At 28.3% G+C, this 12,797-nt stretch overlaps 2 protein-coding genes across 2 annotated transcripts; both read left to right on the top strand.

The window, feature by feature from the left end:
- Positions 1-6,840: 6,840 nt before the first annotated feature.
- GO595_006746 (40S ribosomal protein S6) lies at positions 6,841-7,491 on the top strand (the record flags this gene model as incomplete). The annotated part of the gene is made up of 1 exon (XM_067920133.1): positions 6,841-7,491. The coding sequence occupies one exon, from the start codon at positions 6,841-6,843 to the stop codon at positions 7,489-7,491; it is 651 nt and encodes a 216-aa protein (XP_067773174.1).
- Positions 7,492-9,935: 2,444 nt separating this feature from the next.
- On the top strand, positions 9,936-11,633 carry GO595_006745 (histone-lysine N-methyltransferase trithorax; the record flags this gene model as incomplete). The annotated part of the gene is made up of 1 exon (XM_067920132.1): positions 9,936-11,633. One exon carries the CDS (start codon positions 9,936-9,938, stop codon positions 11,631-11,633), a length of 1,698 nt encoding a protein of 565 aa, XP_067773173.1.
- Between the last annotated feature and the right edge of the window lie 1,164 nt (positions 11,634-12,797).

Raw genomic sequence — 12,797 nt, 5'->3', positions numbered from 1 at the left:
CCTTTTTAAATATTATTAATAATTTCCAAATATTATTTTATGATATAAAGTTTTAAAAATAGACCTTAAACAAAACAAATAAATAATCTTTAGCATTAACATCATTTCCTTCATGTGCAAGAAGTAATTTAACTATTTCTACATTTCCATGATTAGATGCATAAATAAGTGCTGTCCAAAATAATTTAAATAATTTCCAAATATTATTTTGAAATCCAAAATTGTTAAAATAAATTTCAAAGAAAACAAATATATATTTTTAGTATTAACATCAATTTCTTTTTGTTCAAGAAGTATTTTAACTATTTCTGTATGACCATTTTGAGATGCAAAGAAAAGTGCTGTTTCAAATACTTTAAATAAATTCCATATATTATTTTAAAATAGAAAATTATTTAAATAAATTTCGAAATGAAAAAATAAATAGTTTTAGCATTGATATCAATACCTTTTTGTTCAAAAAGTAATTGAAACAATTCTAAATTACCTTTTTTAGACGCAAATATAAGTGCATTATAAAATAATATAAACAATTTCCAAATATTGTTTTAAAATATTTTTTTATAAAACAAATAAACTCCTTTAGCATTAATATCAATTCCTTTTTGTTCAAGAAGTAATTTAACAATTTCAATATTTCCGCTTTGAGATGCAAATATAAATGGTGTAAAAAATAATTTAATTAATTGCCATATAATATTATTTTGAAACAAAAAATTGTTATAATAAATATCAAATAAAGCAAATTAATATCTTTAATATTAATATCAATTTCTTTTTGTTCAAGAAGTAATTTAACGATTTCTATATTACATTTAGAAGATGCATATGTAAGCGCCGTGTTAAACAATTAAAATAATTTCCAAATATTAAGTTGAAATCCAAAATCATCAAAATAAATTCCAAAGAAATTTAATAAATTCCTTTATAATTGATATCAATACCTTTTTGCTCTAAAACATATTTAACAATTTCAATGTTTTTGGTTTCTAAAGACATAAGTAAAATATTTTTCGGAATTTGATTTCCTTCAAGAAGATACTTCAAAAGAAATATGTTTCCAATTTTTGCTGATTCATTAATAATATTATCATTAATTTTCATACCTTCTTCAATCAAAAATGTTAAAATTTCATAATTATGATATAAAATACATTTCTTTCCTAATTCTTCTAAGTTATTGGTTTTCACAATTTGAGCTGTTAGCCTAGTTATATCAAAATTTTTATTTCCATAAATAGATGAAATTGTTGGATTTTGTTGATTATTTTCCTCAGATTTTTCTGATTTATTTCCATAAATATATTTAAAAACATCATTTCGATAGAATTTAATTGCAATTTCATACGCATCTTCAAATGATGAATGATTTTGTTCACATAAATGAATGATTTCTTCGTTTCCACCTGCAATTGCATATTTACCTGTATTTTCTACAATAACACCATTCATAAGTAAATATTTGAAACATTTAATAGAAGAAAAAAATGCTGCATAATCAATAAAGAAACTTTGTTCTTATTAATGAATGAACATCTTTCATATAGTGATGGCTCAATTTTTTGATTAAAATCAAAATTATTTTGTGATGATATTTCTTGAAGTTTCTCTATATCATCATTTCGAATTATTTTCGCAATTTCATTTGGATTAACTCCTTCTTTAACATATATCTTATGAAGTTCCCATTCGTTCTTTGAAAGTTTATCATAATTTTCTTTGAATTGATTCAGAAGATGAGATTTTTTGTTTCTTCATCTGACATTAAATGTATAAAATATGGTAACCTTAGATTTTGAACATTATTTGCTTCTATAAAATTATGTTCAATCATACAATTAAGAAGATAATATGATTCTTGTGTGTTTTGCTTAAGAAGATAATTTGTGAATACTGATGTTATTTTTGATTCAACACTATTTTTATATTCAAATTCTTCTATTTCTTTTAGAAATTCTAAATATATATCAGAAGAATTTAATTTTATACAGAAAATTATATATACCATTTGACTTATAATTGAATTAAATGATAATGCGTTTGTAAAATCAAATTTATTAATTATTAAACCTATCATTTGAGTTATATTTTCTTTGCTCAAATTAAAAATTGCATTGTTAATGGATATAAGTTTGTCCAATTCGTTCTGAAATTTGTTCTTTGTTCCTTCCATATAATTAATTGTCAAATGACCCAAAAGTGACAGCAAGTTAGGGTACCCTGGCACTAAGACCTCGTTTGGTCTCCAAATTAACGGTCTCTGGTATTCGGCTGTTTATGTACACTTTTTAAATGGTTATCCCTAACAAAAAATGATATGGAAATAAAAGGGAATTATGGGCATAAAATCATCTGATTTTATTCCAGGATGGTGAGTACCTTATGTGCAATTTACAGGGATTCGGCAGAAGGCTTTCGGTCTTTTCTCTATTATTTTCGCACATGGAAGATGGCTCCTCCTGCAAAGATATAATCGGAGCAGGACTTGCATTCATCATCATAAAATTTATTTAAATTAATGGAATTGTAATATGCAAGATATTGAATAAATCAATCTTTTTAAATGTATCTTAATGTTTTTGTTCTTGAATTTGGAAAAAAATTATAATAATTTTGATGTTTATTAATTAAAAATATTCCTAATGATATGCGTAAACAGCAAAATTATTTTGTTTGAATTCTTCGAAAATTTTCTTCATTATTGTCACTATGAATACTCTATTCAAAAAATATATATTTCATTTTCATTATCATCATTATTTACTTCATTACTTTTATTTCTTTTATTTCGAATGTAAATTAAAAATGCGATAATTAACGAAGCAATAACAACTCCTCCAACTCCGACTCCAACACCAATATAAATGTTTGTTTTATTATCATTTTTATTTTCACTATTTTTATCCATATTAAAACCTGAATAAGACATGAAATAATCAGAATAAAGACTTACTGTATAATCATAATATATAACTGATGTTGAAATATATGTGGATATTGAATTAATATTCGTAAGAATAAATGAATTGAAAAATGAACTATAAATACTTAATGTTTGTGTAAATGATAAAATATATGTCACTGAATATGAATGTGTTAAAGTTACATCAGAAGAATATGTTTCTGTAAATGTGGTATATGATGAAAATGTATTCGATTCAGTACGTGTATTTGAACGCGAACCTGTACTTGAAATTGAAAATGATCCTGAATTGGTAAATGTATTTGAATGTGAACTTGAACTTGATTGTGTAAAAATATTTGATTCAGTTGGTGTAAATGTTTGTGTATGTATTGAATTACATCCTTCAATTGTTCCTTTTGTGGCAGTTAGTTCGCCAAATGTTTTGCTTTGATATGTTTCAAATACCATAACAGATTTTGCTAAAATATTCCTAAAACAATTTTCTCCAAAAGTTGGAGAAGTTTCACCATAAAAATAAATACATTTAAGTGAAGTACATTCTGAAAATGAAGAACCACCAATATATTTAACATTTTTTCCAATGATAATTGTTTCTAATTTTTTACAAGAAAAAAAAGATTTAAATTCAATATTTTCAACTGCATCTGGAATAGTGAAATTCGTAAATACGCATTCAAAAAATGCAAAAATTTTTATCATAGTTACATTTTTTCCTAATGAAATTGATATTAAATTAGTGCATGAAAAAAAATGCATATGATTCAATTGAAGTAACAGAATCTGGAAATTTAAAAGTTTTATTTGTATTACCAATTGGGTAACTAATAACTTTTGTAAGATTTTTATCACACAAAGCTTCATTGTAATTAGAATAATATGGATTTTCTTTTGAAACATTTATAATTTGAAGACTTTTACATGCAATAAATGGATTTGATGATATCGAAGAAACTGTTTTTGAAATTTTAACATATTTTAATTCTTACAATCGCGAAACATAAATTCTCCAATATGTTGAACACCTTCATCAAAAATTACTGTTTCAAGGCCAGAACATAAAAGAAATGCATTTGATTCAACCCTAAAAAGAGGACTTACAATATGAAAAATACACATCAATTTTGGTCCATTAAATATGATCAAAATTATGAAAATTGTTGAGAAGTATTCATGTAATTTCTTATTTTATAAAAATTAATAATTTCATTGCTTTCACTTGTTGTAATACAAATTTTCTCAATATTTAATTAAATTAATTAAAAATAATTTTGATGTTTTATTCAATAAAATTTTTCAACATGTATGAACAACAAAATTATCTTATTCGTATTCTTTTGACAGAGAATTTACTTCATTATCGTCATTATTTGATTCTTCATTACTTTGATTGCTTTGATTTCTTTTATTTCGAATATAAACCAAAAAAATAATAATTAATGAAGCAACAACAACAAATCCAATTGCAACTCCAACTCCAACATAAATATGTGTTTTATCGTCATTTTTATTTTCACTATTTTTATCCATATTAAAACCTGAATAAGACATGAAATAATCAGAATAAAGACTTACTGTATAATCATAATATATAACTGATGTTGAAATATATGTGGATATTGAATTAATATTCGTAAGAATAAATGAATTGAAAAATGAACTATAAATACTTAATGTTTGTGTAAATGATAAAATATATGTCACTGAATATGAATGTGTTAAAGTTACATCAGAAGAATATGTTTCTGTAAATGTGGTATATGATGAAAATGTATTCGATTTAGTAAGTGTATTTGAATGTGAACTTGAACTTGACTTAGTAAAAGTATTTGTTTTAGTTTGTGTAAATGTTTGTGTGGGCAATGGATTACATCCTTCAATTGTCTCTTTGGTTACATTTAATTCTTCAAATGTTGCGTTTCGATATTTTTCACTTACCATAACAAACTTTGCTATGATTGAAAGAAAACAATTTTCTCCAAAAGTTGGAGAAGTTTCACCATAAAAATAAATACATTTAAGTGAAGTACATTCTGAAAATGAAGAACCACCAATATATTTAACATTTTTTCCAATGATAATTGTTTCTAATTTTTTACAAGAAAAAAAAGATTTAAATTCAATATTTTCAACTGCATCTGGAATAGTGAAATTCGTAAATACGCATTCAAAAAATGCAAAAATTTTTATCATAGTTACATTTTTTCCTAATGAAATTGATATTAAATTAGTGCATGAAAAAAATGCATATGATTCAATTGAAGTAACAGAATCTGGAAATTTAAAAGTTTTATTTGTATTACCAATTGGGTAACTAATAACTTTTGTAAGATTTTTATCACACAAAGCTTCATTGTAATTAGAATAATATGGATTTTCTTTTGAAACATTTATAATTTGAAGACTTTTACATGCAATAAATGGATTTGATGATATCGAAGAAACTGTTTTTGAAATTTTAACATATTTTAGATTTGTGCAAAGATGAAACATTAAAAATCCAATTGTTTTCACACCTTCATCGAAAAATACACTTTCAAGAGCATTACACCCAAAGAATACCTTTCTCCCAACTTTTGCAATCGGACTTTTAAATAATACACTTTTTAATGCACTACAAGATTGAAATGCACAATCTCCAATATCTGTAATACCTTCTCCAAATGAAATATTTTCTATGAGAATACAAGAAGAAAATGCACTTTCTCCAATTGATTTGACTGAATTATTAATACCAACAGTAATCAATAAAGGCCATTCATAAAAAGCTTTGTTTGGAATATCAGTTATTCCACTTGAAATGATAACATGTTTGGCTTTGTTTTTGTAGTTGTTATTAAATTCACTCGAATTCGAAATATTTAATGTTAATGTTGCATTGTCAAAAATTTGGAGTGAATGATAAAAAAAGATAACAAACATTATATATGTAAATTTAATATTCATTGAGAAAAATGATAATGTATAAATATTGATCTTATATTAGTGACTATTTTTTACTCAAAAAAAACTAAATCCAAATAAACATACTTTTTACGTACCAACTTAAGTTTGGTTTTTATGATACACCCTAAGTGATCCAATGTCTTCAATTAAAAAAATTGTAACTGTATCACTTTGATTAGAAGTTTTTCCAATATATCACTTTCATGTTTTCCATTATTCAAAATAAGTAAATAAAAATGATTAAAAAAGATGCAGTTTACTTTTAAACAAGATATCTAAGCTTGAATTCATGAAGCTTTTGAGAAATTTTGTTTCTTGATTCCAATGCAGTTTGCAAATCTTTCGCTTTCAAAAGTATTTTTAATTCTTTCATGAAATTAATTTCTTTATCATCGAAGAAACCTTTACTTGCATATGATATTGCTGTCCCTGTGTCAGAATCAGAAACAACCAGAAGACATTGACATTGAAGCATAGTATATTTGCCATCCAATATATCATAAAGGCTTTTTACACTTGCTTTTGTTACATCCGCAAGAAAAACAGAATTTATATAATCACTTTCTTTCTTTTTTGGAATGATTTCGTATGAAGTTTGATCAAATTTACTTTTTTGAAAAGTATAGGCTTGAGGAAAACGAATATCACGGCAATAAGCTTTCAAACATGAAGAATCTTTTATGCCTATCTCTTTTAGTTTCATACTATCTTGAAGAATCTTTTTTTGGAAATATAATTTTGTATCTTCAACTTTATAACCATTATAGTCATTAAGCATTTTCTTTATGTCAAATATAGTCGAGTCATCAGAAACATCTAGGGTAGTTATTTTCTTTTGTTTTATTTCTTCAACATGAATTTTCATCATTTACAAAAAATTTTGCCACTAAAAACGGCACTTTTTACGGCTGGCAAAAGAAGAAAACGTTAAACCAAATACGGTTAATACGGTTATGGCCCTTCCTTTTTAAATGAGGCTTACGCTCGCTTACCCAGATCATGGAACACAAATATGTATCGATGTAGAAGATCCAGTCGCACTTAACAGTCTTTACGATCATCGTTTAGGCCAAGATATTGATGGCGCTATCCTTGGACAACAATTTGCAGGATATCTTTTCCGTCTTGGTGGTGGATTTGACAAACAAGGTTTCCCAATGAAACAAGGAGTTCTTACACCACGTCGTGTTCGCCTTCTTCTTCGTGCAGGTACATCATGCTATCGTCCACGTAAAGATGGTGAACGTAAAAGAAAAACAGTTCGTGGTTGTGTTATTTCGTCCGAAATTTCTGCACTTCATCTTATAGTTCTTAAGAAAGGTGAAGCAGAAATTGAAGGTCTTACAGATAAAGTTGTTCCACGTCGTTATGGTCCAAAGCGTGCCACAAGAATTCGTGCAATCTTTGGCGCAGATAAGAAAGCCGATGTTACCAAACTTGTTCTTCGTCGTGAAGTCAAGCCAGGCAAATTCACACAACCAAAGATTCAACGTTTAATCACACCACGTCGTCTTGCACGTAAAGCTAAATTCTTGAAAGAAAAGAAAGCACGTAGAGAAGCTGCAGCCAAGAAAGCTGAAGCATATAAGGCATTACTTGAACAAAGAGGATTGAAACATTAAAAATTCAATTTTTTTATTTTTACTTTTTGAACTGAGTATAAACGGTCGTTCGGGCACCTCAAATACGTTATGAACCAAATGGATGAAAAAAATGATCAACAAAACTCTGATTCAAAAAGAATAGAGATATTTTTTCAAAAGGCACTTGACGCAAATTCAGCACGTGAAAAAACACGTTTTTAAATGAATTAAAAAAATTATTAAAAAAACATTCGGTGGATTATTCTTTAGCAATTACAGAAAGAGAACGAATTGACTCAGAAATTATTAAGGCTAAAGCTTTGAATGATAAAATTAATAAGGAATATACTGAACTACAAAATTCAGTTTCTTTTTTAACAGAGCTCGATTTTTATCAAGCAGCACCAGATGTTTCAAGTATGGAAAAACTAATTAAAAGAATAGAACGAGATATATCAGAAATATCAACATTACCAAATAAAGATAAACTTCAAGAAATTATTTCATCATCAAAATCAGAAAAACATTTATATCTTGATTTATTAAATTTTCGTGAAGTTCGCCTTAAACAACTTGTTGAAGCATTTAAGCAAAAAATTTTAATATCAGAACAACGACTTGAATGTGCGTCAATTGTAATTGATGAATTTGGAAGTATTACCAATATGATTAATAAATTTCAACAACTTCAAAAAGAAAATGAAAAGCTTAAAGTACGTCAAATTCGATTTTCGCATGAATCTCTCCTAAAATTAAGAAGATTTACTAAATGCGAACCTAAAACGCTTCATACATTTTTTATCGCATTACAAAATGAATTATCAGTTTTATGTGATGAAATAAATAAAATGCAAAAGCAAAGTGAAGAAAATATTTTAAACTTTACAGATGAGACAGAAAATATTGAACTTATATTAACAAAACCAATGTTTTCATTTTCGGAACCTCTTCCAAACCTAATAGAAAAGCCAATTGAATTTAATGAAACAATAATCGAATCATTAAATCAAAATATAAATAATAAAACATATCCAACAGATTATCAACTGATTAATCTTGATAACCAATATTCTATAATAAAAGAAAAAACACAACGTCTTCGTTCTGAACTTACATTACGACGTAACTCAGAAAAAATTTTAACAGAAATCGAAAATCAACGATTTGAAAAACTTCATTCACTACATGAACGCTTACTTACGGAAGTACATTCATTACAAGAACAAAATGAAACAACAAATAATTCAAAGCAAGTATTAAATGAAATGTTGGAACAAATTACAAATGAATATAAACAAATAAATGATAAAAGTATAAATCTTTCGCAAAAATGTCAAGAATTATATAAAATACATTGTCGTAATCGAAAAGAATTCCAAAAAATATGGAAATCTGGTTCATGTATCTTTAAACTTACGGAGTTACTTAGTAAATCATATTTATATCAAACTGTTGATAAAACTGAAATTTTACCAAATTTAATATTAAAAGATAAAGAACAAAATCGAAAGATTCCGAATTTTACCGAAACTCCACATCCTTTACTTTCGAATTTATATGAAAATGTTCATCTTGAATTAGTTAAAAGAAATGCTCTGGATTTAATCCAAAAAGATAAAGGAAAGAAAATTGATAAACTTAAAGAAATTTGTTCAACATTTCAAGAAGATAAAGAAATCCAAAACATTACAAATTATATTTCTAAGTCACCAAAACAAATTCAAGATAATCTTCAAGATAAAAAGTATATCGAAAGATTCTTCAAGGAATTACTTCAAGGAATTAGAGAATATACAACAAAAGATATAAATGCATTTAATGATTATTTGAAAGAAAATATTAAATTCATGAAAGACGTCTCAGAACCAATTCTTTGTAAAGTAAAAAGAGTAACTTCTTCTCAAACATTTCAAGCACGTAAAAGCGATATTGAAACACAATACAATAAACTCGATATTATTCGCGGTAGGAAAAGAAAATAAAATAACTTTTTTCTAGTCATTATATTAAATAAAAAAAAATTTTTTTTATAAGTGATTAATTACATTTTAATATCAGAATAGATTCAAAAAGAAAGGAAAAATCAAAAATTTTTTTGACAAATTCTATTATAAAACATAATTTTTATTGATGTATTGTAAGAAAGAATAACAAAGATTCATTTAATAATGATAAAAAGCTAATTAAAAGAAGATATTTCGAATTCTTAATTTTTTATATTTTCGGACTTTCAATAGTCGGAAATCATGTGAATATTAATGTCCTCGCCTTCGTAATTTTATTTACCCATATTTACCACATTAAGTCCTTTTTTCAAAAATATGACGTTGATGACCAATTCATTACTCAATTAATTGAACGAATTGGTTGTTTTACAAAGTAATGTGTGAAATTTGATCCGTCTCATTAGAATTAATTGAATAGCGTATTCAAAATTGAAGCGGACTTACGAGTTGAAAGTAAAAGATATCAAATTTCAGATAATGAGCATTGGAACAACCCAAATATTACCACCATCAAGTTTAACAATTCCTCCACCTATTTCTTCACCAGATTCCTTTCCACAAATCCCACCAAATATTCCATTGCCAACTAATCTCCCACCAATTCCTAATGTAAGCAACATTCCACTACCAGCAACAGTTCCACATATTCCACCACCAACTCAAATGCCAAACATACCTCAGCCAACTTCAGTACAGCAAATACCGCCACCTACTGCTTTACCAAATATTCCACCACCAAGTGCGGTTTCAAATATCGCATCGCCTGCTACTATTCCCCAACCAAGTGCTGTATCAAATATTCCGCCACCTTCAGCTGTTCCACAAGTTCCACAACAAAACACTGTTCCATGCATGTCACAACCTAATGCAAGTATTTCACAACAAGTTGCAGTACCCCAAATTCCACAACAAAACACTGTTCCATGCATGTCGCAACCTAATGCAAGTATTTCACAATCAGTTGCTGCTCCACAAGTTCCACAGCTAAACATAACACCGCAAGCTGCTACTCCACAGACGTTATCGCAACATTTTATGCAGTCCTTATCGACTTCATATTCGATTCCTCAAAACAATTATTCATTACCTGAGCATTCAAATTTGCCTGCTTCAAGTCTCGACAGTGGCACATCTCCATTAATTGCACAAAATAATGGTGTCGCTGATCCATCGAGGCGTCAGCGTCATCACCACAGTTCGCATAGTTCGCGTGGCTCACGCGGTTCATCATCAATTATTGTTCCAAGTGAAATTAATTCAATCGATCAAACAAAGGAAACCACAACAATCCAAACACCGCAAATTGAACAACCAAAAGTCTACACACCAACAATACAACAAAATAAATCAGAACAAAAACTTCTCAATATTGAGTTTTATTTTATAAAGCCCAAAGTTATTACACGCGTAATACGTCGACCACGTAAAGTAGTCGCACGTAACACAGGGCCAAAACGCCTCATCCACAAGTGCCCCACAGTTCCATCATTTACTCCGCCGCCGCCACGGCCACTAAAGGAAGAACAGGAGTCAGAATTTGGACGCCAAGAAGTGCCACAGCGAACACAAGACGACTCTGTGCTTACACCTTCGACGCCGCGCCACCTTTGGCAGTCCACAATACAAGGGTCGCTGCCGCTTATGCCAAGTGCAAAGCAGCCAACTCCGGAACCAGCGCCATCACCTGTGCCTGCTGCATTGCCACTTCAGCCGCCGACAGCAAAGCCACAAACGCCTATAAATGGACAAACCAAAACAATATCATTCGCGCCGACACCTACGCCAGCACCAACGGCAACACCAAAGCCAATTGCTATGCCAGCACAAAAGAAGAAAGAGGAAGCGCCGGTGCAAAAGTCAATTGTTGTTGATAAGCAACTTACAACAAGTTCAATCAAAGAGCGTATGGCAATGCTACGTAACTCGGGACTCGAGAAAGCACTCGCGAGTGGCGGCGTAAGACAAGTGAAGACGCGCCCAACACAGCCGGGTATGAGTCAGTATGCGAATGCAGCACCGCAGCAAATGTACCCAATTGGCAATATGAATATGCAATTACGTTCCATTAAGCAGCCGACACAACCTGCGCAGGAAGTGATGATACCTGGAAAGCAAATTATAAGAAATGTACGTCCAAACAGAGGAAGGAGGCCGCCAACAATAGTGCAAACATAGCAAAGTAAAAAATAACTTTGGCGTTATTAAATAGTATTCGTGCGTTATATAATCAAATTTTTGTTTATTGTATTTTTATTATCTCTGTATTTGTTTAAGTTATCGCTTCCTTCATGTAAAAGAAAAAAAAGAATCATTGAAGTTAAATTTTTGTTCTAAAGATACATGAGAAAAAATTGATCCATTTTCACCACTTAAAAATTACAGATCAATAAAAAGATTTTCATCCAATCGTGGAAATTTTTCATAAACTCAACTTAAAGTATACAAGTCTTTGGGTATGTTTGATTTGTTTTGGAATAAAACAACGCTAAAAACCAACGTTTATTTCATTCAAAAAAATTTTGAGTAAATTCATCAAAAGGTCAATTGTAAATTGTAATAATATTTTTTTGTTATATATGATATTTCTTGTAATAATTTAAGGTTTCATAATCAAAAATAAAATCTAATCAAACCATACATCGCTCACTTTAGTAGTTCAGAAAGGCTGTATACAGCTATATATAAATTACTTCTTGCACACAACGGAATTGATATTAATGGTAAAGATATTTATTTGTTTAATATCAAATGTATTTTATAAATTTTGGATTTCAATATGAAATTTGGAAATTATTTAAATTATTTAATACAGCTCTTGCTTCCTGCTCAAGGTGGCCATACTCAAATTGTTAAGTTACCCCCTGAACAAGAGGGTATTAAAACAAATACCAAAAATATGCATCCATTAAATTTAAAATTTATTTTGATAATATAGCTTTTTAAAATTGTATTTGGTATTTATTTATAATTTTTGATACACCGCTTTCACTTGCATCCAAATGTTCTCATGAAGATATTGTTAAATTGCTTGAAGGAAGATCAGATCCATGCATAAGCTTTTAATAAAAATTTAGTTATAAATTTAAGACTAAAACATATTTTATCAATACCATATCTAGCTTTTCAAGCTTGATGGTTCTGTCTCGGTTTCAAATATAGTGTCATTATGCCATTCATTTCCAATGGAGTTTATTGAGAACACACCAATTCTTCAGTGCATGAAATCATTTATTAATAATTTGAGGTTTTGTTTTGAATGATTTACATCCTACAATTAGAATATTTTTTTTTTATAATTGAAAAACATTAACTTAATTAAATATCACATGAAACAAATTT

Source organism: Histomonas meleagridis (assembly GCF_020186115.1).
Source record: "Histomonas meleagridis strain 2922-C6/04-10x chromosome Unknown contig_46, whole genome shotgun sequence".
Lineage (NCBI taxonomy): Eukaryota > Parabasalia > Tritrichomonadida > Dientamoebidae > Histomonas > Histomonas meleagridis.
This window is presented reverse-complemented; position numbering and strand designations above follow the sequence as displayed.